We start from the raw sequence: 27,685 nt of genomic DNA on the forward strand, positions 1-27,685 counted from the left end.
GAGCCCTTGGGGTGCCTGAACAGCTCCTCCTGGGCCAGGGGAGCAAATGCTGCTCTGGGGTGTCTGTGCTGGCTGCACTGGGCACCACTGGAAAAAAAAACAACCCAGTACCCAGTGACCAGAATTTAAACCTCCTCAAGACAGCTGGCACTGTGCTGGGGGAGCATGGCATTGCTGAGAACTCCAGCATGGCACGTGCCCTCTGTCAGGAATAAGTGGCTACAAGCAGGTTACAAGCAGGTTACAAGCAGATTACAGAGGTGCCCTGTGGACTCATAGCACGAGGTGCAAACCTCCTCCAGTGATCTGAGAGCATGTGATTCCCAGGGCTGACAGCAGAACAAAATGTTTAGGAACCAGGCAGCTGGTCCAGAGCAGTTTTCAAGCCAACTTTAAATCCATGCCAATGAGAGCACTTCTTGATTTTCACATCCTTGGGTTGTCTGGAGAATGTCGTGGGACAAAGGGTTTTAGTGAATATGTGTGAGCAGCAGAGGGTTTGTCAGTCCCCTGCCCAGCTCTTGAAGCCCAGCACCTCACAATTCCAGAAGTACAGATTGCTGCCTGCATCCTTCTTCTATGACTTCTTGAGGAGCTCACTCCTTCTGGAGGCATGGGATGGTGGCAAACCCTCCAGCCTGGGACCTTGAGCTCTGCTCTGGAGCCTGGCACTGACAGGGCTCATGAGGTCCCACCTTCACTTGTCCCAACACCTCATCCAAAAAAGCAAAGTAACTTTTACTTAATAATGAATAACAGGAATTACATAAATCATGTCAAGCAGAGACTTTTTAGTGGCACTGAACTGGTTTTTAACTCAGCTGTAAACAAGGATTTTCAACTCTGAGGCAAGAACTTATAAAATGGAAAGCTTTTCATTAGAAAGCAGTGATTATGGAAAAGCAGGGTTGGTCATAATAGAAAGCTGATTCTGAACTCCTAACGTGATGCTGGAAGTGAGAGGGAAAGCTGATCCCCAGACTGTAAAGGTCAAAATCCAGTAAAAGTAGAAAGTTAGTAGTGCCTCTGTGGCGTTGATGAGACTGTTACTGCAACATTAAATGAGTTCTGGTGTTTACATACTAAAACTATTTGGAGAAGTGAGAGCCTAAAGGAAAAAACCCAAGAAGAAAAAAATCTTCTAATGAAGGTGCATGGCAAAAGCAGAACAAAGTCAATCGACCTCTTCCACAGAAAATAAGAGAAAAACATTCATCACAGTCTGCACAGGTAGAACAATGCCCATGGGAGTAAGTTTTTCATACAGCAGACAAAGAAGCCAATTCAGTAATTCAAAGTGGAAACTGGACAGTAAGTAGAAATAGCTGCTTATTAAAAAATGAAGTGCTAATATTCCCAGAATTAGCTTAGAGCTGAATGTGGTGAGCTTTTTAAAACTTTCGGTCTTTAAATCAATCCTGGATCTCTCTTTCCAAATATGTAATACCCAGCTATTACATAGCGTCATTTAATTCCACGGAACTCTAAATATAGGGTCTTTAAAAAAATAGATGGGAAAAGAAACACCACATCAGACAGCCATGCTCCTCTAACAGGACAGTGGTCAGCCCCTGATAAGTCCCACTGGTTTGATGTCCCACTGTACCAGTTTACTCCGAGTTTTGGGCTTCATGTGGAAAAATGGTTTTGCCAAGTTAGACCATGGATCCATGGAGCTCATCTTTAGGGAACAGCAGATCCCTATAAAGAAAATAAAGACAGGACAAATGTGCAGCATGGTTTTCTTGGCAGAGCTTTTGAACTTCCAGCTGCCAGGGGCTCAGAAAGTCCCATGGACTCATGGTCAGCAGCTTTTCATGGATTTTTCTTACTTTTTTTTTTTTTTTCAAACATATACAAAATTTAGCATCCCAACCAGGATGTGCTCAGGACTTCTGCAGCTGGGCTACTCTGAGGGAATCAGTGTCTTTCTGCTTGCTTCAAGCCTGTCCTGAGCCACTATCATTTGGTGTACTGTGGTTCTTGTTCGGGAGAAAACTTGCTCCTGGTTCACATTCTTAGTTCTCACCACTTTTCCTTCTTGCCCCAGACACCTTTTACTGAAGGGCTCCAGTCTCATTACTTCTCTCACAGAAGCTTTTCCATACTTCCTGTCCTTCTTACTGCCCTTCTCCAGCTCTTTTGTATCCCAGAGTGTTTCAGAGTTGTGTGCAGTGGCTGCATATTGTCTTCTCATTTATTCTCTATTTCCCCCTCAGTCATTCCTAAAGTTGTATTTGCTTTCCCTGATTGCTGTAAAAACTAAGCTGACACTTCAGGGACTCAGAAGTAAATTTTTTTACCTGGAGTAGGCAGAATTCATCAGGCCAAATGATCCTCATTGTTCTTCTTGCCCTTATCACCTGCAAATTAAATTGCCATTCTTCAACAACATTTTTAGATTCAGTCAGTATCAACAGCCCCATAATTTGATTATGATTGCCAGTTCAGAACAGTCAGCCATGAAAGTACTGAATTAAGTTCCTTTTCTCTTGAGACTCCCAAACCTCTGGAATTTCCCCAAAATCCTAAGATGTATTAAAAACCAGTAGGCTTACTGGTGCAGGTTAAATGTTTTAAAACTCTGACAATGCCAGCACATGCTCCTCATCACTTTCTTATCTTACTGGCATGGGGAATATTTCATTACTATTGCAAGAAGTTAATTATTCCTTATGGCTTTTTCTCTTACCAAAAATATGATGTTTTGAGAGACAGATAGCCCCACTGTGTTTTGAGATAAAGAGCAGGTTATTTTTCTAGAATTCCAAAGAATCAATTTGTGTTTGAAGTTTCTGTGCCACTGGAAGATTCTATCTTACATTTTCTGGAGCTCACTAATCAAATATTATAATGCTCCTCCCAGTTGCTCAAGTCCTTTCTTTCTCTCCTCTCTCCTTCCTCACACTCAGTGTTTCTTGCCTGTCTCTTGACTAATCCAGCAGGTGTTCTCACAACGCTCCAGAACCACCAGGCTGCTGTAACCAGCTGTTTATCTAACAACACAGGAAGTAAAATAATCAGTTAAATGTGGAAGCATATACTTTAAGTCCTTCCTCAAGGTCATATCAGCTATTCCCCAGGGGGTGTACAGGGGTAGGTGTCTGTCTCAGCCTTGCTTAGCAATCTGTCCAGCTTCATGCTTGTGGGGCACAGGCAGGAATGTGACTTTCCCAGTAGCAGTGGGAAACATGGGGAGTTCCCCCTCCTGGTGCCTGCAGGCAGGCAAAAGTGCACCAGGGAAAGAACTGAGCCCAAGCTCTCATCACCTTGGCAATTAAAAAACCTCCCAACAGGGAGGGACTGTGTTGGGACTCTTGTGTTTAATAGGAGCCAGGGGACCCAGGGACTCTTGTGTTTAATAGGAGCCTCTCCACTCCCTTTTTCTCCTGCACAGTATGAGTCTTACATGCCTGCAGCTGAATCCCAGCAGGACAGAGGGACACAAACACCAGCACCTGTCCCCAGCCAGGAGGCTCATTTGGGACATGGTGCCTGGTGTCACTCACCAGTTCCTGCCTGGCACTGGTGAGACACTTCAGCTCACTCTCCCAGGGCTGAGCTCTGCCCTCGTGCTGTTGGGAAAGCTGCTTACTTTAGTGCTCTGAATCAGCTGCTGGAGCCAAGGGCTCCTGAAAAAAAGCACAAAAATGCCAAAGTTGAGCGCTTTGTAAAGTCCAGAGCTACCTTTAACCCCAGGCTGCATGTCCTAGGAGAAGACAGACTGCTTGTGCCTGGAGCGGAGCTATGACATCTGTGATCCACCTGAGGTCTCATAAATGAAAGTACCTCATCCTCCAGACTCAGGTTTCTAACCTCTGTGAGTTTGAACTCCCACCACAGCACACATGGCCACAGTCAGTGTTGTGGGAAAGTTACTGCTATTTCTGTCTGTTCAATGCCACTGTCAGAAGTTATTTGCCTCTGCTGAGCTTCTGAAATATTGTAGCAGCAAAGGTGAGGCCAGCGGGACCAGGGCAGGGATCATCCTCCAGTGCTGGGCACTGGTGAGGCTTCACCTCAAATCCTGGGACTAGTTCTGAATCCCTCATGACAAGAAAGACATTGAGGGGCTGGAGCATGTCCAGAGAATGGCAGTGGAGCTGGGGAAGGGTCTGGAGCACAGGTGTGATGACAAGAAGCTGAGAGAGCTGGGTGGGTTCAGCCTGGAGAAAAGGAGACTTGGGAGGGAAGGAAATTGTAGCTAGGTGGGAGTTGGTCTCTTCACCCAGGTAATAAGTGACAGGACAAGAGAAAACATCCTCAAGTTATGCCAGGGGAGGTTTAGGTTGGATATTGAGGTCAGTTTTTTTAATGGAAGGGGTGGTCAGTCATTGAACAGGCTGCCCATGGCAGTGGTGGAGTCACCATCCCTGGAGGTGCTCAAAAAAGTGTGGATGTGGCACCTGGGGACATGGGTAAGTGGTAAACCTGGCAACACTGGGTTAAGAATTGGACTCCATGATCTTGGAGGTCTTTCCCCAACCATAATGATTGTGTGATTCCATGATCCAGCAGCCCACTCTTGCTCTAAGCCTTCAGCAGCTTCTGGCATGGAGCTCTCAGGAAAGCCCTGGAAGCCACCAGCATGGGAAGGATAGGCAGGTGCTAAGAAAGAATTACTTGCACCAAGCCCTCAGAATAAGTTTTTTTTTACCTGGTAGGCACATAGAGAGAATCATAGAATCATTTAGGTTGGAAAAGACCTCTGAGATCATTGAGTCCAACCTTTGACCGATCCCTACCTTGTCAACTAAACCACAGCACTGAGCGTCACATCCAGTTGTTTCTTCAACAGCTCCAGGGATGGTGACTTCACCACCTCCCTGAGCAGACCCTGCCAATGCTTGACAACTCTTTGTGAAGAAATTCTTCCTGGTGGCCAACCTGAACCTCCCCTGGCACACCTCGAGTCTGCATCCTCTTGTCCTGGTGTTTGTCACCTGGGATGTGTGCGTTCCCCCTGCAGCACAGCCATCCACCCAGCTCCTGTGCTCTTGGAGGTGCATCCACTCTGTAGTTCCTCCTGTGTTTGCCCCACCTTAGTATTCAGTCTTTCACCCCGTCTCAGCCCCTGCGGTGGGGGCTGCCTGTCTGCATCCCCACAAGAGCCACTTGTCCGCAGGTCCTCTCCCCCAGCCACATTCCCTTAAAGCACCTCCTCCTGCTTCTCCCCTCGCTGCCTTTAGCCCTTAAATCCTCCCTAGCTGGGTTCCTGTAACCTGATCACCAACCCTACGAGTTAATGACTTCTTTGCCATCTGAAGTTTATGAGCCTTGTTTCACCTTTGCAGAAAAGAGAGCTGTGGGGAAGGTATTCATCTCCTTCTCTCGGCATGGGGAAGACCCAAGTTGTGCTTCTCTTCTAAAATTTCCAGAGAAAGATTAATGTTTTGAAGGCATTTGCATGAGCAAACTGAAATGTCTCTGGTTTTATCAGTTAAAGCCTTATTTCTGACTTTATGCCACAATCAATGGCATTGTGTAAAAACAGGCAGATGGAAATTGGATGTGCAGAAGCAATACCTTCATTTTTGTTCAATTTAATTCATTTAATGGCATTTCTCTGGCAATATGATGGGCAGGGGCTGCTCAGCCTGGATGCCTGGATGGCAAATTATTGCTTAAGATATTATATCAAATAGATTCTAAGACAAAAAAACAGTGAAAAGCACATTTTCTGTCCCCTAGCAGAGGGTCAGCCAATTAATCACTGTTATTGTTGACTAAGTCATTTTTTCTTGACAGCTGTGCCCTTCAAAATGACATCAGGGGAAACTGAATCCATTTGCATTACTTCAGCTGGCCAAATCACTGCAGAAAGTTGAAACTAGTTCTGAAAAAAAACAACCAGGCAAACAGGGACATCAGTGAACTCGGAATGACAGAATAAATGGGCTATTCTGAGTACTCAGCAAAGTGCATTTACTGCTCTGTATTTACTGTTTTTTAAAAAATGTTAAGATTATTGTTTATTGGATTTGTTGAGAAGCAATGAAATCTCCTGCAATTTTAATTTTAAATATCATTTTACTCCTCAACAGCAATAGTAAATCCATAAAATAACATGATTGACCAGGACTATGGAGTAAAAAAAAAAAATTGTTTGCTTTGTACATTCTTATTAGTCTTGGCTAAGATGTTATAAAAGCAGTATCTTTTAACACCTTTTATTATACAAGGGTCAAGGGGTTTTTATGTTTCTTAAAGAAAGCTTCAAATAGCCCACATAGCGGGTTCCTGCATCTTTCATATGGCTGCTGTATAAACAAGCCCATTTTACACAGGAAATGACATAACCATGTAAAAGTGTACACGGAGTTTAGGCACATATTCAAACACTAATGGGAATGCATTGTTTTCAATGGCATACTTTTATGTTTACCTATTGAGCTTAGTACCCATATTTTAGCCAAATGCAACAAAAATTATCCACACATACCTGTCTTATAGTGTACTGTTTATTTGAAATTTGGACCTTCACAAAGACTCTCATGGGACAGATAATGACCCTAAAAAGTAAATACAAATGAGGCATTCTCAGTGAGAGAGTGAAACCTGCCATCATAAAGGTGGAAACCTAAACTTTTAACCTGTATTGCTTTACAGCTCAGGTTTCTGCCATCCAGTTGCTCACACCAACTCACCCATGGGAAGAAAGCCGTAACAATAATTTAGGGTGTCTATCTTTGCACTTTATATAACGACCTGGCTAAAGAAAGTAGTGCCAAACTCCTGCAGTCATAGAGTCACAGAATCACTCAGGTTGGAAAAGACTTCCACTAAACCACATCAGCAAATGTTACATCTGCTTGTTTGCTGAGCTTCCAGGGATGGGTGACTCCACCACTTCCTTGGCCAATGTCAGGTTCCCTGTTCCTCTCCAGTTTCTGTGCCGTGTCTCAACTCCAGGGTGTGCCCTATTCCTAAACCCCTGGGTTTGGAGGGAAATGAAGATTAAGTGACCCCTGCTTGGGTCTTTCTTTTGTGCTCATCCATGCCATTCATGTACCTTGGGAAGTTTCAATGCCTGTTTCTGTCCACATGCCAGGTAACTGAAACTGCAGATTGCCATGTAAGGTCTTGACAAGATTGGCAACAATTTGTGAGAAGACAGAAGTTTGTGCCAGGGGATTCAAATGCCTCCACCAATGTACCAATAAAGCACCTATATGCTAGTACACATCTACACCATGGGCAAAGTCAATAGAACATCCCAGAACAAAATAGTGTAGAACTGCAATTTCCAGACTTATCAGACAATTTCACAATGTGAATGCAAAAGGACACTCTGGACATCACAATATTGATTTATAGCTAATGGCATAAACCAAGAATGCTCAAATTAAGACCTAAAAGTGAAAAAACCCTACCTTATTCCTATGCCCATGATTATAAACTCCTCACTTTGAGCTGAACCAAACTTGAGCAGTGCCAGGGCTGTCTCTTCTGGATGTCACCACATTTGAGAGACCAGCCAAACAAACTGAATGTCATGTTACCTCCTAACCCAGACACTTGGGCTTAAACTGCTTCTGTTTTGGCAAAGACATTTTTGAAGCAGTAATAATCCATTATGAATCCAGCATTTTACTGTCTGTAGTTTCAAATTTGTTTAAACTGATATTACAGACCTACTGGTGATTTGGTTTTTTATTTTCCTTTCTAGGTATAACTCCCATCAAGCAGAACATAGGCTTTTGAATGATTACCAAAGGGTGTTTGTTAAGACTTTAGTTTGACAGTATTTCTTTTAAGTTTTTCTCAGATCATACTGTTTGCTTTGGGATAATTGCAAAACCATGGCATATTTTTCCATTTAGATGCTGATACATACTCAATTTAAATACTAACCTGAGCTTTTATTTTGCTCAATTCATGCATTGAAAAACTCATACAAGGACAGCAAGAAAGAATCTCTGAGCGGTTAATACCTGTTAGGTTTTAGAAACTTAATATCATGACCAGCCTCACCAGGACTCTCAGGCTGATCCCCAGCTCTGCAGTGTGAACTGAACTGGAATTTTCCTCCTCAGATTTCCAAACTATCATGCCTCATGTGTAACACCAGTGCTCCTGTCCACCACAGTTGTTACAGCACTTGATGAACCCAGGTGTACTGAAGTAAACTGCCCCATGCAGGCTGTCCTAATCCCAGGAGTTAACTTGTCTTAGCTTAGATTTGCTTCAAGTGTATTTAAAGAGGCAGTATTTGCTATTTTAAACTGATCCCCCTTAGCCATTGAGGAACACGCCTGTGTGGCTAGTAACTGGCATGGCACAGCTGTGTCCCACACATCAGAGCAGAGATTTCCTTGGGAATGTGCAAACAGCATTCCTAGAGAGTGGGAGCAGCACTTGCCTAAGGAAGAAAGGAGACAACCCTTAGTCATGGTCATCTAGCAAACCTCTCCCAGAGATAGCTGGAGCCAGCACTAGAGGAAGCTGCAAACATACCTGAGAACAGCCAGGAGCAGGGGAAAAAACTGCTTGAAAAGACTGGGGGGAAAAAAAAGCCTGAACTGCCCTCCTGGCTTTGGACTTGGCAGGGGAATGTTTTCCCTCCTACTGTAGCAACAGTAAAAATCAGAGGTATTTAAATCAGGTTTTAGTAAAGCTTAAACTTGTAGTTTTGAAAGACTGGCTGGTGAAAGGCAGGTAGTGCTGGGGTCAGTAACTGCTGTGCCTGGCCTAAGGCTCCATGAGGATGAGGAAGAGCAGGACCTGGGAGGGGACACTGACAGGCTGGAAGGGAGATGGGGAATCCCTGCAGGTAGCCCTGACACACTGAAAAGACCCATAAAACACCCGAATTTCTCATACACTTTTTACAAAGGAGCTTCAAGTGCTCCTCATTCTACATGCCTGCTGCCCTGCATGCTGGGCATTCACCGTCCCGGCAGGGGCAGCTTTCTGGTCCCCGGGTTTGCAGCAGGTGGGCAGTCCCTGCAGGTAGGAAAACCAGGCAGTGTCAGTCTCTGCAGGCAGGAATGACCACTGAGCAAATCCCACAGACCAAATCTCCCTGCAGGGCTGTTCTGCATCCCCGAGCAGCAGGTGAGGGCACAGGGCAGGTCCCCTGCACCGAGGTTCCCCAGGTGTCTGGCAGCAAGGCTGCTTATCCAGGTGCATTAAGCTGGTTAAAGGCTGAGCTACCCAGAGAGTGCAGGAGGAAGGGCAGAGCTTTATGTTGCTGTTTATGGCCATTGGTCAGGAATTTAGGATGGTTTGCTGCTGGTGTGAGCTTGAGCATGTCCAGACTGGGGTCATGAACAGAAGGACCTTGGGGACTGTACTCAGCTCCCTGCCTCTACCACACCAGTGATGCTGTGCAGAGCCAGGAAGTCTTATGACTTGATGGTCTAAGCAATATCAAACCTTAGCATTTTTATTTTCTTCTATTGATAAACTCCTTCAGTAATTTCTGTTGGTTCATAGGACCTTTCTGATCCATCTGTAGTTGAACATTTGGTACCTAGTTTTGTGGGTAGAAACATACAGGAGCAATCCCATTTATAGTCCATGTCTGTAATAGATAAAGGGAATATACAAGCATACAGCCTTTGGAGGCTGGAATAAATGGATACCAAAGCTCTTTTGCAACCATCTGCATAACTAATTTTTGTCCCAGACACATCAAGTCACAGTGTCATTCCCCACCAGCTCAAACCAGGCCTTCCTTTCAGATCTTTCTTTCAATGTTTCCACAGTTTCTCTCTGTGGCAGCAAAATACATAGACATGTTTTGCATACTCCTGGTATTCTGCTGCATGGAAAAGTCCCTTTTTCTTGTATTTATTGTACAAAACCATAAAACCATTTCTTAATTGTGTTATAATTGTGCAGAGTTGGACAGCTAGGCACAATGCAGCATTCTGTCAATAATTTATTACATCTTATGCAATAATTGAACACTTTTACTATGAGCACTTGAGAACAACTTGGACCTTATACAGAATAATATATTTTGCTACATAATAATGGAAAGATGGATACTTAAGAAAGATGTGTAGCTTGGAGGAAAACATACATGGAAGCAAATACCTCCTGCATCACCTATCTTTATGTAAAACTTAAAACTAAGCCAACATATTATATTTAATGACCCCATTTTATATATGCATAGTTTCAAGAGCTAATCAGAAGGAAATCATATTACAGTGCAACTATTTACACCAAGATGGGGGCACACCAGAACACAACTCTTCTCAACATTGGGACTCTTTTCTCACATTTATGAATGGACAAAACACATGGGAATCAGACAGAAATTCATCCTCAAAGACAATGTTCAAGGAACAAACAGGTCATATCCACAGCTCACTGATACCATCTCTATCCACTGCCTCGAGGCTAAAAGCAGATCTCAAGGTGTACAGATATCATCTTCTCTGTCATGGACTTCACTTAGAGTCAGTCCTGTGTTGCCAGCGGCACAAGGCCTTAAATCCAGCTGTGTGACAGCATCCAAATGCTACTGAAATATGTCCATGGAGAGACGCAGAAACACTGGATTTGTTGCTACATCCTTGTAAACATACTTACCCTAGGGGTAAGAAATCTAGTTAACCTTGTTTGAGGAGAAGTTATGTCCAATGTGTCAAATTACCTTTCATAACATATTCATGTGAGCAACTGTTCTGCTACCTACAGCCACAAGACTCCACCACCATGTCCTCGTACTGCTTGTAGACCACGTTGTTTGCAGAGTCAATGAAAAGGATGCTGATGGGGCTCAGCCGGGTTGGGACACAGCAAGTCGGGGGCGTGGACTCGGGGTCCATCGAGTTCATTAAAGTCTGGATAACTGCATGGTTGGTGGGCTCCAGGTGGGATCGGAGGGGGAATTCACAGAGCCCTTCGCAGTGATATGCCTCATACTCCAGAGGGGCTATTATCCAGTCATCCCAGCCCATATCCTTAAAATTCACGTGGAGGGCTTTTCTGCTACACCTTGCCTTCAGATTCTTGGTGGGCCTCTTCCCTTGCCGTGTTGCTAGAGGAGCTCTTCTCTTCCGTCTCTGGTTGAATAAGTACTCATAAACAGTTTTGTCATCTTGGCCGGATCTAGCTTTGATTTCATTGAAGAATAAGTCTCTTTTTTTTGTCCTCCCAAACACCAAGAACAGAGCCTTTTCATTGACCTGTCTTCCTGTTCTATTAAATCCCACGCTCCTGAGATCAACAGCTCTCCCCCTGTCAAAAGTTTCCAGTTCAAAACACAAGTTAACCAAGTTTTTAAAGTTTCTGAAAAGTTTCCAGATGTCAAACACTTCCCACTTGGGTGTATCAGTGATGCTAACAGCCCGAGAGTCCAAGAGTGTTGAGGCTTGTCGGTTTGTAGAGCAACTAAATAATTTTACTTGGGAAGTTTTTCCAGAAGAATGAGACTTCCATGTATCAGAAGGTTTTTTTCTCAATATTCGAAGCTCTGCTCCCAGCAAACCATCTTTTTCTAATGCACTGATGTCAAAAATATATTTTTGTTTTCGTATAGTTGGTGCTCGCTCATCTAAAAAAAGCACACAGATTTTTAAATGTGTATCAAGCACAGAGCAATATCACTTATTCAGTTCTTAATGGTTTTACTCAAATTTGCTTATAAGCCTTGAAGTTAGCCCACTGAACAGAAAGAGCAATTTTTGTCTAAGGGATCAGCCCCAGCTCCATGCAGAGGCTTCAGAAGAACTCAGGGACTCACCAGAGAAATGAGTTTCTGAGTCTGCCTTGTAGAAATCTCCTTTCTTTCACCAGAAGGCATTTTCTACCTTCAAAGTTGGGATTAGCTAGTTGAAAAATAATACTTTTTCAGGGCTGAGCATTCACAGGACCTATTTACCACTTATATCCTACTTAAATTACTGAAAGAGAGCTTCAGTGGCGGCCAGACCTTATGCTGGCTCCAAACATGAGCAAATTTACCCTTAGATGATGCAATAGTAAATTAGTCCTTTAAAACCAGCATCCCCAGGAACTGCCAGACATAAGGATAATTGCCTAATTAACTAAACCGCACATAATTCACAATTTTTCAAACTGGGGAGAAAAATATTCCTCTTTATCCTGACTTTATATTCACTTGCTTCAGGTGGTGAAGAATATGGCTGAGCCATATTCATTCCAGTGAGGTGACATTAACAGAGCCTTCCAGTGGCAAGCTGGGAACCTGAAGGCAGCACTTGTGAGCAGTGCAACCTCTCTTCCCAGCAGCCAAGCTATTAATGAAGAGATGACAAACAAATCCAGTCCTGGTGCGTCTTTCATCACAATTCCTTCACCAGCTGTGTTGCTTCCTTGAGAATGTGACAAAACTCTTACAAATGTCACTGGAAGCAAGATGGGGTTCCCAAAGCAGGGTGGTGAGGTGAACATCATTCATTGGGAGGCTGGTTATTTCTCCTGTGAAAGCAGACACTAGCCCAAATTTCCAGAAGTGTTTGGAACAGGAATGTTAAGCTGCAAGTTCTGGAGTCCTGGATGTTATTACCCTTGGTAGCCTGTGCTGAGCTGTGGGCTCCTTGATGCTACCTGAAAGTTTTAAGGTAGTACAGATACACCCACCCCACAGGATAATGACCCCTGGGTCTGCAGTGTAGTTCCTCACAATTCTACCTTGAACAAACCTGACTGAGTTTTTTTAACAGAATTGCTCTGTTCTTAGGATATTATATGTTTTTAGGCACACTACAATCTAACATTAGCTCTTTCCATGAGCTAGTTTCCAGCTAGCTAGAAAGAAAATAAGACAAAAATGTGAAAGGTTTTTAAACACCTAAGCATGCAAAGACTGATTGATTTTCAACAATATGCATCTAAAATACTTCCTAATGTTTTCTTTGGCTGCCACACAACCATCTAGTTCTGCCTGTAAATGAGTTTTCCAAGATAAGGCAGGAGGACAAAATCTGCAGCAAAGTTGTGTGATTTCATTTACATTAAAAAGAGCTATTTGACTTTACCAAAGCATGATTATTTTCCAATACTCTCTGCATTTATAAGCACACTCCGACATCTCTCTCTGTCCACATTCACTCACACACAAGCTCCTTTCTTACCTTGTCCTTTGTCTATAAAGCTGGTTATGGTATTGGCAAGTCCAGCCTCCAGTTTTACACTTCCATTAACACCCTTTCTTTCTGCATCTGAGAGAGTCCTGTACAAAGAGAGCATGTATTCATGTGGCGTTATCGGGGGATGTCGGAAAGTTTCCTTAGCTTCCCTCTGGGTTACAGGCTCTTTAGTCTTTTTGGTTTTGAAAGAATCAGTGTCAGTACTGCTTGTGCCAGTTTTTTTCAAAGCCACCTTGCTGCTAAGATTTTGAACCTTTGGAGTCACTGTCCTTACTCCAGAAGGTCTGCTGGGGAGATGTCCTACCTTGCCCTCCGTGGCTGCTGTTCTTGAGGGAACCTTCTTTGAGTCATCGTTCTTGGCCAGCAGAGCTCCTGCCTGAACAGCACTGCTTTTAGTCCTGGCCTTTGAGGTCCCAGCACTGTATCCATGGCTTGCAGTCCTCAACGTACCTGCCCGTGTGGAGGGATTCCTCTCCTTTCCTTCTGCTTTCAAAAAACCTAGTTTAGATCCTGGATTACCCTGGCCTGCTTCAGAATTACTCAGCGCTACAGGAACTAGATCCAGAGACAGCCAAGTCAAATGCCAAAGCAGTAAAGTGAGAAAATGCAGGATTTTCATCCTCTGGTCTTCCTCTGAATGCCACTAAAGAAAAACTCAGAAAAGGTTCCTCCAGTTTGGCAGAAGAAAACATGAAAGAAATTAAAAACCAAAGTTGGCAAAAATGGTTTTCGTTTGAGATTAAAACATTTCAAATATCGTTGTTCAATACTTGTATCCAGTCCCATAGTGGAAATGCTCATGTACTCAGATACGATCTCCCCTGACTTCAGTTAGCAGCTATAAAGAACTTGTTCTTGAAAAGAGAAAGTTTACCACCTCGTTTTCTTCTGTAAAACTGACTGAAAACTTGAAGGAGTCTTGTTTAAATCCAAGGGTTTTTTTTTTTTTTCCAAGAAGGAAGAATGGCGTAATGCTGCCTCTGTGTTAAAAGGTTTTTTTAAAGTTTTGAGTTTTGAATCCTTTCCAGTGAAAATATTTCACACACAGAGGCCTGCAGGTGCTCAGAAATCTTTTACAAACCTGAACTCTGGAATTGGAAACGGAATTCCAACAAACCTATTTAATTACTCTCTGATGTCATGCTGTCTAAACTAATTTAACTGCGATATATTTCTTAAAAAAAATCTTCTTTACCCTTTTCATTAGCATGAGTCATACTCTGCCTCATGTGAAACAGCTCCACAGGCTCAAAACTCCAGAGGATGCCTTTTCAAGTGGCAGTATGACCTCTGCCTCAGCCCTCGATGAACTTCACGTTTAGACAGCACAAACTGCAAGATCAACAACTGAGAGCTGTCACACAGTCCACTGGACACATACATAAACTAATTTAGAAATAACTCATGTAGCTCTTTTTCTAGAGAACTTCTAACAGTGCCTTCACTCCGTCCCCCTGTGACTGAAGGGCTGTGCTGTAACGCAGGCGCTTAACGAGGATAACATTTAATTTTACACAAACAGGGCCGTGCCTGCAGTCAGTGTATTTTGGCTTATTTATTGCTGTGCTTAAAGAAACCCGTGTCAGCCCAGCTGGAGAAGCAGCTTCTGCCGGAGGGGATGCCCCGCGGGGCGGGCGCGGTGCAGCGGGGCAGCAGTGCACCCTGCAGGCAGCCATCCTCCTCCTCCTTCTGCAGAGCCACTCGGGAGCTGGAGACAGGCCGAACCCTGTCTTTCCTCCCGAGACTGCTGAACACCCAGTGCCTTTGTTTTAATTTCAGATGCAAAATGTCCAAGAGCTGCTGACCCCGGGGCCCCAAGAAGGCTGCGGGTCAAAACCAGCGCTCCCTGCTGTCAGGGCTGTCCTGCAGCTTTCAGCCACGTGTGTCTTTCGTGACCTGCAAAAAACAAACTATTGTTCTAAATGAGCCTTCGGGAAAGGAGGCACTGGGCTGGACTCACAGGGATTACTGGGACCCATCTCTCATCTTGCACTGATGCAAAGCCCAGTCCTTCTCCTGCAATTGCTTTTCTTTTTGCGTTAAGATGAAAGGTAAAAGGAAAACCACCTTTTAGCTTGTTCTGTGTGTGCTGTAGCGTTCCCCACCCACCCTGACCAGTATCAGAAACAGTGAACTGCTTTCATAAAGAACAACCTGCATGACATGAGGAGCTCTGAATGCTTCACTTGTTTTGACGGAGGAACTGAAGGATAGAGTTCAGTGATTTTACAGATGTTACAGTAAGGTAGATTCAAATCATGATCCTCCTGATTTTGATCTAATGGCCCTTCCTCTGATGTCAGTTGTGCTTTTGATATTTCCCTACAAAATAAAGCAGCTTCTCCTGGGAGTCACCTCTGGTGAAACCATTCCTCAGCAGTCACTCCACACCATTCCATGGCCCTCCCAGCCATGCCATCACTTTATCCTTCCCATATTGCCCACCTTTCTGCTGGGTGGTGTGCTGTGTCTGGCTCTGCACCATGGAGGTTTTGATTGGCTTGCCAGTAAGCCACAAAAGTAGCTAAATGTTGAGTTTCTACTTTTAATCAATCCAGCTTCCAGTTTTCACATTGCTTGTAAGAATTTAATATCTTTAAAAAGTCGTTTGCTCTATCAAACTTGGCTGAGATTTGCAAACAGATTTACAAATTATTTATGAGATGGGACGTGAAAGAGCAGGAGGCAGGACAATGTGATTAAATGGGCCTTGTCTCAGTAAATCAAATTAAAGCATGATCATTGATATGTTCAAAGAATGTTTACATGTCTGAGATTAAAAAATCTTAGTGGGCTGGACAGAGCTAGACAGAAAGAAAAGGAAAAGTAAGCATAACAAGGTGTGCAAACTAATCTCTCTCTTAAAAAGAGGCTCTCTGGAAGCAAATGCCATCCCAGTGCTTAGAACCACGGGAGCACGGGTGCTGTAGAGTGCACTGAGCCCCACAGACCCCCGAGTGGAAAGCTGACCCTGAACAAGACCCACAGACTGGGGGGTTCCTATGATCCCTACACCAAAGTGGAGTCATTCCAGCTGGCTAAACTCAAACTCCACTGATATGTTCAATATGTGGCTAGAAACCCTCCTGCTGGTGAGGCTCTGGATACAGGACACAGTGGAAGTGGTGTTCCAAGCCTCTCACTGCTCGCCACCAGCCTCATTTCTGTGCACCCTCGAGTGGCTGGGTTCACATAGCCCACTTGTCCTCCTGAGCTGTTCTGTGACAGCAGCTCCTCCCTCACACGGTGTGGGCTGGGATTTGAAAAGGGAGGGCCACCTGTGTCCCTGCTCCCTGGAAGCACCTTGCCTCCTGTTCTCCAGATCCTGACATTATGCCTATATGAGCTGTGACACCTTCTCAGACAACCTCAGCCCTTCTGGATGTTCAGCATGGTCTAGAGGAAAAGATCACTCTGGGGAGCCAGAGGAAGATTTCATAGTGTTGACAACACTGCCCCTCCCTGAGGATGAGCAGCTGCATTGGATATGTGATGCCAAGGGTTAGAATTTGCTCTCTGCTCAATTGCAAACTTGCAATTGAAGCTGCACATGGAAGTCTTTATAGTGATCCATCAGGAAATTCATTGTCCTTTCCCAGATGGACTAATTTCCAAAAAGGACTTACAAGATTGAGTTAACTCCATATATTAGGCCATTTGCTGTCACATTGTTTTGCTTATTGAAACTAATTATCATTCTATTTCTGTGAGGATTTAGACCTCTGCACCATAGCTGTTGGGCAACTGTTTTTTAACAGTGTGAAGTTATAATTTAGGAAGGAACTTAACAGCTCTGTGCTTTTCACAAGGAAAGAATTACACAAAACCTATAGATGTTATAATTAAAACTTGCTTATCTTGTGCCAGAGCAAAACAAATGTAATGATGTTTCCACTTCCATGTGAAGGTGGCATAATTTAAAACAATGTTGCGCTGATAAATGAAAAGTTGGAAGTCCAAAGAAATAATTGTGTCATTGGTTTTCCATAAACTTGGCTAGATCTGCAAACAGTAGTGAACTACAAAGCACAGAATCATAGAAACATGGAATATCCTGAGTGAGAGTGTTATTTTTGTTTCTTGATTCCACAAGATGTACCTTATTGCCCCAACTCTGAATTAAGTGATTTTTTTTTTTTTTTTTTGTAATTTTTGGTACCTCTGCCTGTTACCACTTAGAGAAATTCAGGGTTTGTTTCAAGCTTCTTCAAGCCTATTCACTAGCAGAGTCCCTCCATTTGGTATACAATGTTAATTAGCCTGAGATGCCTTTGATAGGTATGGTTCATCTTTGCAATAGAAGCATGCTTAAATGATTCAAGATTTGAGAGAGAGATCCCAAGATCCCAAATTACTTCGCTGACCATAGAGAATTTTGGTGGCAATTCATTTATTCCACCTCTTTTAAAAAAAACCAGAATGTCAGCGACGAAGCATTCACTGTCACGGGAAAAAGCAGGGACTAAAAACAAGCCAGCGTTATTCAGCAGCCAAATACAAAATGAAACATATTTTTAGCAATGGGTTTAACTTAACTAACTCTCATAGCAATTGCCGATGAAGCTGGAAGGGTTCACGATCACTGTGTTTTCTGCTCACAGTCCCTGCCGGCGCGGCGGAGCGGAAGCGCCGACAGCAGCCAGCGCCGGGCCCGCCACGGGAAGGCCGCGCCGCCCCTCACGGAGCCTGCGCTGCCTCCGGGCGGCCCCGGGGAGCCGCTCCTCCCGCGGCCGGCGGGGCGGGACCCTCTGGGCGGGCTGGGCCGGGCCGGCCATGGCGGGCAACGCGGACCGTGGCGAGCTCAGCCCGGGCTCGCTGCGGCAGCGGCTGCGGAGCGCGGAGGAGGCGCAGCAGCGCCAGGCGGGGCTGGTGCGGCAGCTGCAGGACGAGGTGAGGAGCGGGCGGTGCCCGGCGGCGGGGAGGGGGTGCAGGACCGCCCGCGCCGCCCAGGGGGACTCGGCGGGAGCCCGCGGGCCGCGGGGAGGCCCCGGGAGCGCCCGGGGGCAGCGGTCTCGCTGCCGAGCCCCTCCTGATCTCGGTGCCTGCAGCATCGCTGCTCTTCGGCCCCGTTAGCAGGGTTTGTCCCGGGCAGGAGTCGGGCCGGTTTGCTTGCAGAGCAAGTTTGAAAACTCATTTCGGTCGCTTCAAGGACCCCCTTGAACAGCGGAATGTTGGCTCGGGGTACGCGGGGCCCGCAGGTCAAGTAGAGCTGCCTGCACCTGTCCCGTCGTTCTGCTTGCTGCCGCTGTCTCAGGTGAGCGGACAGTGCTACGCCTGAAAGAAAGCCCGCCCCAATCTCTGTCGTATTAAAGTGAAGCTTCCCTATATTGCAGTGATTTCTTGTTGAGCGTATCAGAATCACTGTGCTGGACAGAGTCAGAGAAAGGTTAATGTGGGGTGAGCGGAGCCTATAACAAGCTGCTTCTCTCATCTTCATTCTCTGTATCCATTCAGGTACTGCAGTACCAGACCTGGTGTCGAGAGTTGGAGCAGCAAGTGAAAGCTGGAGGGGTGAGTGTGCTGCAGATTATGAACTAAAAAGGGTGTATCTGATGTTCCCAAATGCAGACCAATAAAAATCCTCCGCAATCTAATTACAAGAAAGCAGATTTTTACTGTCTGAGGTTTAGAGAAACACTGTGAATTTTCCCATCGGTGTTTTGTCCATTTGTCATTCTTAGAGCAGTCAGTAGTCCCAGAAATGCAAGTCCAGAAAACCCAGCTGAGGATTTTAATTTGTGAAAGAGTGCTTCATTGGAGTTACATTTGTCCTGGGTCTCAGGAGAGGACTGTGCTGCATGTTACATGATACCTGTCCTGGAGAAAGAACCAGTTGAAACAGCTCTTTTGGAAGTCAGGAAGGCTGATAGTTAACATACAGAACTGACTCTATGCATTTCTTTCTGCTTCATAGCTAAAGTAAACCTAGAAGCCAAAGGGTGGAAGAATAGGAGAGCATTCCTGGGCTTCAAGTCCAGATCAGCACTAGAGGTCATAAAGTGAGGACACATAGCTGTGGGAGAGTGAGGAGAGCTACTCACACTAACACCCTTTCCTTCCTCCCTGTAGTCACAACACTGTTATACCAGAAAGAAGCCATGAGCTCCTGAGATACCCAACAAATGGATGGGAAAATGGTGGATGTGGATGCTGACAGTAGTGAAGGAAACACTATCATTTGACTAAACATTTCCTTTCTTCTTAAAGGGATCCCTTCCAGGCAGGTGGGAAGCCACAGCAGACCACAGCCTGGAGAAAGCACTGCTTCAGGTGGAAGAGGAGCAGCAAAGGTACAAGGAAGAAGCATTTTGTCATACTTGGTATCCTGGATGCTCATGGAAGTGAAGGAAAACCTGTCAGTGCTACCTGGTTGCCCAAGGGAAGCGGTTGGGCAAGGTGCTTTGGCAGGAGAAAGGTCCACAATCTGCTTTCTGTGGTGCAGTAATAGTGCTGTGTGCTGAGTGGCTCTGCTTTGAGTGGGGAAGTGGGTGTGTATTCTGGTGAAAGGTCCCTTTCCAGCCAAAATTATTCTGTGGTTCAGTAGGTGAACAACTCTGGACAGTGCTATAGAAAAGTGATACATCCAGTGACCATCAGCATGAAGAGGGGGCAAATTGTTACCTGTGGGCATCATCAAGGTTGAAGGGGAAACCAAAATTGTGGATAGAAATTGAAAGCTCAAAGCACAGAGAAGCACATGAGGTTGTCATCATAGAGAGATCTTAGTTAACCCTGTAAAGTGCTTTTACTGCCTCTCAGAAAACAAAGTCAGTGTTAAGGGAGCTGGAAAATATCACAGGAATGCTGGAGAGCTGTTGTTCAGTGACCTCATTGTTGTTTCTCTCTCTTTCCAAGGTGTGAGAATCTGGCAGAAGTGAACACTCTCCTGCGGGAGCACCTCGATAAAGCCAGTGAGGTTAATTCCGTCCTCAAAGAAGATGTTGGGAAACTGACGGTGGATTGGATGAGGGCCCGGGAGGAGCTGGAGTTGAAGGAGAGTGAATGGCGCAGTGAACGTGAGGTGAGGATGGGCCAAGGGAATGCCAGAGGGGAATGGGAATGCGTTTTATTCCTGGCACAGAGAACTTGCTGTGTGGAGGCTGTGGCTCTGCTGAGGATGTACTGGTGCTGGACAGGGGTGTGGGAGGGAAGAGTGTCAGCAGAGGGTGCTGGGGGGAGATGCCCACCTTCTGTGACTGCACTGCTTGGTCGAGAAGGTAGAGCTGGGCACTGTAGGGCAGTCACAGGAACACTTATCTCTTTAATAGTTCCTTAATCTTTGTTTTGAGCAATTGAGACCAGAGAGGTCTGTGTGTGTTCTGATTCAAAGTGGCCAACACAGGAACAAGACAGGTCTCTTCTACTGACTGCCTGTTGTAAGCCAACCTGGCACTGGGCTTGAAGGAGCTTTTGTTTCTGTTCCTCTGCCGGGACTTTGAGGTGGTGAACCAAGATCAGCTTTCTCTGCTGCTACCCACTGCTACAGGAGAAGTGTAGGTGTTCCTTTCTGGGCAGATGATTCCCTTCTGTGGGCCTCTGTGCTGCCTCTTCAGTCCTTGATGCCCCTGGTGCAGTAGTTATTAAAAGGCACCTGGTGATGGTGATTTACTCTCTCCTGTCTGAGAGATGTTACAGTGACAGTGAAGGCTGAATTGGCGTTTCTTTTTGTCTTTGCATGTTTAGCTTTATGACAGCTACTTAAGGGGGGAACATGCCCGTCTGCTTGGCCTGTGGCGGCAGGTGGTGACCTTCCGCCGCCATTTCCTGGAGATGAAGACTGCCACGGACCGGTGAGTGGAGGCTGAGCCAAGATCTCCTGCAGCAAAAGTGTGGCTTGCTTGCTTTTGGGTCCTGCTTTTTGAACCTTGATGTTGCATTAGTTCCAGCAGAAATAGGATTTCTGCTTTGGCAGTCAGAAGCAATGCCATTCATGCTTTGGGCTGTTCTCAGAAGAGTTGCTGGCTGCTGGTCTTCAGATAAAGCTGAAGGGCTTGGGCCATGAGGGCAGCAGAGGCTCTGAGCAGGCGATGACTGTGGTGATATGTGGGCATGTGAACACAGGCACAGAAATGCGTGGATACATGAGAGACTCACTGAAGCTGTGCATGCAGCGTATAGAGTGGTCCCTTTTATGAAATTATAAAAATCTGCCTTTAAAAAATCTTAACCAGATTTCCCACTGCTCCTAAGAGAAAGATGATTAATGCATATATTTTCCCTTTTCATTTCCAGGATACATTTATTCTGGTCAGTTTGTATCCACTTACTCCTTTTCCAGAATTACTGAGAGAAAGAATAGCTTCTCTACCCTGTTACTGCATTTGTCCAATTTATTTTGTTTAGTTTGATACCTCTTTTTATGATTGTGTTCTTGTTCTTGCGCTCTCTGAAGTTCTTTTCTCCCAAGAAAAATAGTATAGCCATAGTAGTACCTTCTGGTGTCAACATGCACTTTCAAACTCTGGGTTACTGTAAGCCATTTGTCTTAATTGATTATAAGTGTTCCCTATTGTGTAGAGTCTGCCTGACCTGCTATTTAGTCCTTGTGTTGTTTGTGCTTTTATGTTACAGCATTTCAGGCTGATTCTTACACCACCTTTCTGAAATGTTTTATTATATAGCTATAGTCTTGAGCTTCTTAGCAGTCCAAGTGGGGATAACACAGCACGCAAGAGCAGAGTATATAAAAGCTGGGGATCTTGGTAAAATTCTTAATATCTAGTAATGATAATTACAGTATGTTAATAAGAGTAATTAGAGGGGCTTCAGGCCTTCTGGCCTGTGCCATATCTTACTTCTTATATCTGGGAAGAAAACAGACTCCACACTTGGCTACCTGGTAAAGTCATTGCTCAGCTGTCAGGATGTGTCCAGTGTCAGACCAAAGACTTGTCCCCAGCAAAGAAGTCACCTTGCCTGCCATCTCTTCCTGATGCATGATTACATGCTTCAGAAGTGAATCAGCTGATAAAGATGGTGGAGGGAACATTGGCTCTTTCTTGGTTCCTCTTCAGAGATTTGTCAGAGCTGAAGGCAGAACAGATGAGGCTTTCTGGATCTATTCTTGTGAAGTGCTCTCGCCTGAGCTCCTGTGTGCAGCTCAGGGAGTCCATCCCTCTGGGTAAACCTGTCCTGAAGGATAAGGCAGAGGAGCAAGTGGAGCCAAAAATAAACCAGACAGCTGAGGAAGTGATAGCCTTACAAGTCACGTGTGACGTGGAGAAGAAAGAGCTTCAGGACAGGTAAAGGTGTTTTAACTTTGCTATTACCAGCATTATCTTTTGTGGCAGCTTCTTGGGTTCACAGACGGGCTGTGCTCACATTTAGAACAGCCCTGCACAGACAGCCCTGTATCTGTCCCCAGTCAAACTCTTGCCTTCAACAGAAAGGATGGAAAAAAGTATCTGCCTGACAGAAATTCTGCCAAGTAAGACAAGACTGAAAAAGAGATAGCCTCTGATAGTGCTTTTGCTGTTAACTGATTCTTGGTGAAAAACTGAGTTCAGCATAAAGAGAGTTGTGCTTCTTGTACAGCCTTTTTACTTCTCAGGGCTGTGCTGAAGGAGTTGGGAGGAATTTGCCTAGGGCCACCATAAGCACTGCAGCACCTCTGTGCTGACAGTTCCTTGCAAGACTGAGTGCAGAGGCCTTTGGGGCAAGAAGTGCCATTTTGCAACATCAAGCCTATTAACCTGTAGGGATGAATGCTGCCTTTGCTGTGTTTCTGGGTTGAACTTTGCTATGCTATGCTTTGGGGAGCTGCTTGGCTCTTTAACAGGTGCTGGTGTGCAAAGCTTCTGGAATGGCACGTAGACCTTCTCTTCTCAGGGTGATGGAACTCTCAGCCTTGCTTGTACAGTCTCAGAAGCAGAACGAGGAGAAGGAGAAGACCATGAAAACACTTAACGACACAGTGGAGATTCTAGTATGTTTTACCTTTACCTGGGAGATAGCCCAGTGTTTGCTCTCCAGCCTGAACACAGAGGCGTGGCTTCCTCAGGAGAAGCAGTGGTAAAGATGCCCAGTGCATGGGAACATCAGGCACCTTGCCAAAAATTTTCTTGTGTCTTCAGCAGATGTGGAGTCAGTCCAGATGCAGGCAGTGCCAGAGGAACTGCAGACAGTTCAGGTGTCTTCCTCTGAGGGGTGGCAGCAATGCTCTTCTGCCTGTGACTTTAGGTCTCTTAGGATCAGAGCTCCTTGGAACTGACCGTTTAATAGCAGTCTGTAAAAACTAGCTTTTGGTCTTCCTCATAGTTTTAGTAGAGAAGAAATGGAATAGATATGGACAGGAATATACTGGAATCACTAGAGCTGAGACTTAGCAGTGTGACTGCTACTGAGAATGGGAATGCTGCAGATGAGAGCAGCTCTTCCGTGCCCACCCTTTCTTTATTCTGTTCTCAGGAATCAAGTTGGATAGAAAAAGAATTTGCAGCTTCATTGACTAACAGTACCAAAGAAGAGAATCTTTTCCTTCAAAAGCTCATTAAAAACATCACTGAGGTGAGTACAGACCTGGTACAGGGAACACATCCCTGTAAATTTGATTTTGAAGTATTTGAGGAAGGCAACAGACTGGCCTAAGGACTAGAGATACATGTTGTGTACTATCTGTGTTAACTGCCATTGCCTGTTTAATTTTTAGACCACTTTTCTGACACAGAACCTGTTCTAGCTTGTGAGTTGCTGTGCTGTGATAATTCATTGAGCCATTAGAAGTTTCAGTACCTTTGCCTTCACCACCCCACTAAGGTCTCTCTCGGACTGTGTTTTCAAAGTGTGCTACTTGACATTTGTGTTCCCGTGTTTCTTGGGCAATTCCCCCACCCTCTTTGAGCAATGAGTCTGTTCTTCAGATCTTTGTGAAAGGTCACTTTCGATGCAAGTCGATGCACTTGCCAGCTCTGCTCCTTCCCTCAGTGTTCACTGACCATTGTAATCTCCCCAGAAACACAACTTTCAGGGGTAGCTTTAACTTAGTCCTAAAGTTCTCTTAATAGAGAAGGGTTTAGTTGTCAGCTCTTCTACACAGCTGCAAGAAAGTCAGTGTTCAGGCAGCCTCCAGCCACTTCACACTTGCGAAGAGTATCTATATTCAGAAATCCCAGGAGTACGTGTAGCCACAGGGACAAACCTTTGTGGACTGAAGAAACGAGAAAATTGAGATTTTAATGACTCCAGAGTAAAGTGGGAGGAAAACAAGAACAAGATAAAGAAAACCAAGTAAAATGAGCAAAGACTAACAGCTGGATGTGGACTTTCAGATGGTGTTAGATGACAGTGACAGCATGGTCAGCATTATCTGCACTGGCAGTTCCCAGCACGCAGACTCTGGGCACATCTTCTCAGCTCCGAGATCTGTTGATACAGGGCATGCCTTTAGACTGGTTCTGGAAGCACTGGCAAGGATGCGAGGGGCAGCACAGGTGAGAGCTTTGTGTCTTCCCCAGTGGCCACAGGCTCAGTGCTGAGGCCTTGCACAGCTTGACACCTTTCCATTTGCTCAGCCACTTGAGGCACTTCTTTGCTCCTTCATACTCCTGCTCCTGCACTGCTTTGCTGGTCTTCCCAGCTCTGTGTTCTACTGCTTTTCTCTCCTTGATGCCCACCCTCTCAGCACAGCTTTTGCCTTCAGGGGAGTTGTCTCTGCTAGTTGTTTCTTCCAGCTCTCTGGAGCCACCTTCCCTGCTCATTTGTGCTCTTTCCCTGCCTGTTCCTGCAGGCCCTGAGAGAAGAGCTTTCTGCTAGGCAGGACTCAAACAAATTCCTGCTGCAGCAGCAGAGGCATCAGGAAGAGAAGTGCAGGGAGGTGCTGCAAAGGCTTGAGCAACTGGAGGAGAAATGCAAGAAGTCCAGCAGCCACCAACAGCACCTTCAGTCTTTAGTAGAAACACTCAGAAGGTGAGTGTCTCCTTCTCCTCCTCCTGCATTCCAGAAGCAATCTGCTTCCAGGTCGGGGAGGTCAGAGGTGTCCTGGGTGAAGAATCACCTGCCTACCATGTGTAGGCCTCAGTGTGGCTCTTGAGCATCGTCCTGTCTGGGTTTTTCATGCTCTACTGTGACTGCCAAGGCTGTCTGGGAGATGCAGAGCCAATGTTGGAATAGAAGACTCCTTCTTCTCGCCGTGCTGCTTCCCTGAATTCTGTTCTTTGCGTGCCCCTGCCCAGCCAGTGCTTCTCACTGAAGGAAGGCAAAATCCTGCCTTCCTTTCCCTTTGCCTCTGGAGGATTTCCTTGAGAGGGAAAGAGCAAGGTCTTCCTTAGCCCGCTGCCCCCAGCTCCGTCCTGGAGTGCTGAGAAAGGCATTGCTGACTCTTCAGGCCTCTTGGTTCTTCTGACTGAGCCTTGTCTCTGCAGTGACTGTGCAAACCTTGAGAAAACTAGGGAAGAGCTACAGGAACAGCTTGGATTAAGGGAGCAAGAAGCTTCATGTCTGCGTCAGAGTAACGCTGAGCTGAAGATGAAGGAAGAGTCAGCCCAGGCAGAAAAGGCAGAGCAGCAGGACAGGATGGAGAGAGCACGCCATGAGCAGGAGCTCCTGTGAGTGTTAAAGCTTTCTCTGGCAGTGCTGGGCTTGAGGAGGCCCAGTGTGAAGAAACGAATGGTCCTGCTCCTCTCTTGTAGCATAGACTGTTCTTCTATAAAAACCTCTTTCCCCTCATCATAGAATGAAGGACTTGGCTGCACTTGAGGAAAAACACTCATTACTGCAGAGCGAGTTGGTAGTCAAGAGACAGACACTGGAGAAATTGCAACTTCAGAAGGATCTGCTGGAGCAAGAGAAGGATGAGTTTGCCATGGCTCTGGAGAAGGTATGGACACCTTGTTCCTAGGCAGCACTTGTGGGAGTGGGAGCTGTGCCGCCAAGATCACCTGAGATGCTGTTTCTGGCAGTAGAAGAGAGGAACACTGTTGTTCTTCTTGGAAAATGGTGATTCAATCAGACAGGCTCTTTGGGATCATTGGTCCCCATGATCTTACTGAGAGCTCTGCCCTAGGAATAAGTCAAAGACACCCAGAGGAGGTGGAGTGGCTGCCTGCAGTCCAGGATTTTGCTGCCCTTGTTGTCCCAGTGTTCTTTTTCCTCTCCAGGCAGAGCGGTCAGTGGCAGAGCTGACAGGGGCTCAGAACAAGCTGAATGCTGAAAGAGCTGATCTACAGGCTGCAGCAGCGAAGATGAGTAGCATCAATGAAGCTCTTGCACTGGACAAAGTTCAGCTGAACAAATATGTGTGGCAGGTGAGTGGAATTGCCAGAGATGTGCCAGATGTTTGTCTCCAGCTGCTGCTCTTCTCAGCCTTCTTAGCACAATCTGCCCAACTGACTGTGGCAGTGTTCCTTTTGTGTCTGAACCAATCTTTCATAGTAATTCTTCCTGTACTTTATTTCCTCTATGTTTCTGTGACTCTAGCTGGAGCAAGAGAAGGAAGTTTTGTCTGCTAAAGTGGATGAGATGGAGAGAGCCAAGATCTGTGAGCAGGAGAAGTTGAACTTCTGTGAAAGAGCAAACAAAGAGCTCTGTGCAGAGAAAGCCCGGCTAGAGCAGTTACTCAAGGAAGCAGAGGAGCAACGGGAGGAACTGTGGCTGGAGCTTAGGACACTAGGAGAGGAGAAAGCAGAAACTCAGGACAAATTCCATCAGGTGACCAAAAGTATAGTGCATCCACTGGGCTGCTTGGATGAGGGAAGCTTTACCTGGTGGATTCTGCAGTGGTTTTGTCAAGGGGACATGTGGTAGTGCTAGAGGTCACAAGGCTTGCTCCTTTCTGGAAATGTGTGGGTGGCTTGCAGAGCTGTTTCACAGTTCTCAGAATTTTCCTCTGTTTCTAAAGAGTCTTTTAGACCACCTGTCTTTGTTGGCCTCTTTTTTGGCTCTTGAGAAGTTGCGAAGAGATAATTATGTTATCCATGACTCTGAGTGGGTGGCAAAAGAATCAAACTGTGGCAAAAGGATCAAACTCTCTAGCTCTGAATCCTTTTTCTGAAAAAAAAACCCAAACAGATCTGTATGATTCTCTTGATGCTTTTTGTCATGAAGTTGGAGCGTGTCCAGAGAAGGGAATGGAGCTGGGGAAGGGTCTGGAGCACAGGTGTGACCAGGGGCGGCTGAGGGAGCTGGGGGTCTCAGCCTGGAGCAAAGGAGGCTCAGCGGCCACCTTCTTGCTCTCTACAACTCCCTGTGGCAGGAAGCTGCAGCCAGCTGAGGGTCAGGCTCTGCTTCCAGGGCACAAGGGACAGGAGAAGAGGAAACAGCCACAAGCAGTGGGCCAGGGGAGGTTTGGATTGGGTGTTACAGGCTAGCTGCAAGGGAAGGCTTTGTTCCACATGGTCTCTGTCAGTCAGTCTCAGTTCTGGGGAATGTGGTAGGTTTGGCAAAAGCACAGCAGAGATTTTGCTTTGGCCACATCAGCCAGACATCCATCAGTCACTAAATGTCTGCTCAGCACAAGAGCCGTTTCCACGCCAAGCATCCTCTAATTGCAGAGAGTTGATTAAAAATATGTGAGGACATGACACTTTGATGTGGATTTTGTTATAGAAGGGGAATATCCTCTATATTTTCCCATGATTCAGGAAGCAAAATTGTTTTCCCCAACCTTCCTGAAAATGTCC

General features: G+C 45.6%; 2 protein-coding genes across 5 annotated transcripts in view; one reads left to right on the forward strand and one right to left on the reverse strand.

The window, feature by feature from the left end:
- Positions 1-10,621: 10,621 nt before the first annotated feature.
- Positions 10,622-13,689, reverse strand: GDF5 (growth differentiation factor 5). Its single transcript, XM_038159206.1, has 2 exons — positions 13,056-13,689; positions 10,622-11,512 (listed from the first exon to the last, which is right to left on the reverse strand). The coding sequence occupies exons 1-2, from the start codon at positions 13,687-13,689 to the stop codon at positions 10,644-10,646; spliced, it is 1,503 nt and encodes a 500-aa protein (XP_038015134.1). The 3' UTR covers positions 10,622-10,643.
- Positions 13,690-17,296: 3,607 nt separating this feature from the next.
- CEP250 (centrosomal protein 250) overlaps positions 17,297-27,685 on the forward strand; it is a 28,011-nt gene continuing 17,622 nt past the window's right edge. For 2 of the 4 annotated variants that reach the window (XM_038159202.1, XM_038159203.1), the window contains exons 1-15: positions 17,297-17,960; positions 18,163-18,324; positions 18,525-18,581; positions 19,278-19,360; positions 19,926-20,091; positions 20,754-20,860; positions 22,085-22,312; positions 22,899-22,995; positions 23,478-23,576; positions 24,338-24,499; positions 24,796-24,974; positions 25,430-25,612; positions 25,740-25,884; positions 26,165-26,311; positions 26,484-26,714. In XM_038159202.1, coding sequence (XP_038015130.1) covers positions 17,628-17,960; positions 18,163-18,324; positions 18,525-18,581; positions 19,278-19,360; positions 19,926-20,091; positions 20,754-20,860; positions 22,085-22,312; positions 22,899-22,995; positions 23,478-23,576; positions 24,338-24,499; positions 24,796-24,974; positions 25,430-25,612; positions 25,740-25,884; positions 26,165-26,311; positions 26,484-26,714 — 2,379 coding nt within the window. In that variant the 5' untranslated portion in view covers positions 17,297-17,627. The remainder of the gene's footprint in view (positions 17,961-18,162; positions 18,325-18,524; positions 18,582-19,277; positions 19,361-19,925; positions 20,092-20,753; positions 20,861-22,084; positions 22,313-22,898; positions 22,996-23,477; positions 23,577-24,337; positions 24,500-24,795; positions 24,975-25,429; positions 25,613-25,739; positions 25,885-26,164; positions 26,312-26,483; positions 26,715-27,685) is intronic. The other 2 variants (XM_038159204.1, XM_038159205.1) reach the window with 2 other exon arrangements.

The sequence above is a fragment of the Motacilla alba genome, chromosome 20, assembly GCF_015832195.1.
Source record: "Motacilla alba alba isolate MOTALB_02 chromosome 20, Motacilla_alba_V1.0_pri, whole genome shotgun sequence".
In the NCBI taxonomy this organism is placed as follows: Eukaryota; Metazoa; Chordata; class Aves; order Passeriformes; family Motacillidae; genus Motacilla; species Motacilla alba.

What these genes read in the sequence shown, in the direction of transcription:
- GDF5 (XM_038159206.1), bottom strand. Translation starts at nt 13,689, where the DNA reads ATGAAAATCCTGCATTTTCTCACTTTACTGCTTTGGCATTTGACTTGG. An exon ending in CTTTATAGACAAAGGACAAG is followed by an intron (nt 11,513 to 13,055) that starts GTAAGAAAGGAG and finishes TGCTTTTTTTAG; the next exon opens with ATGAGCGAGCACCAACTATA.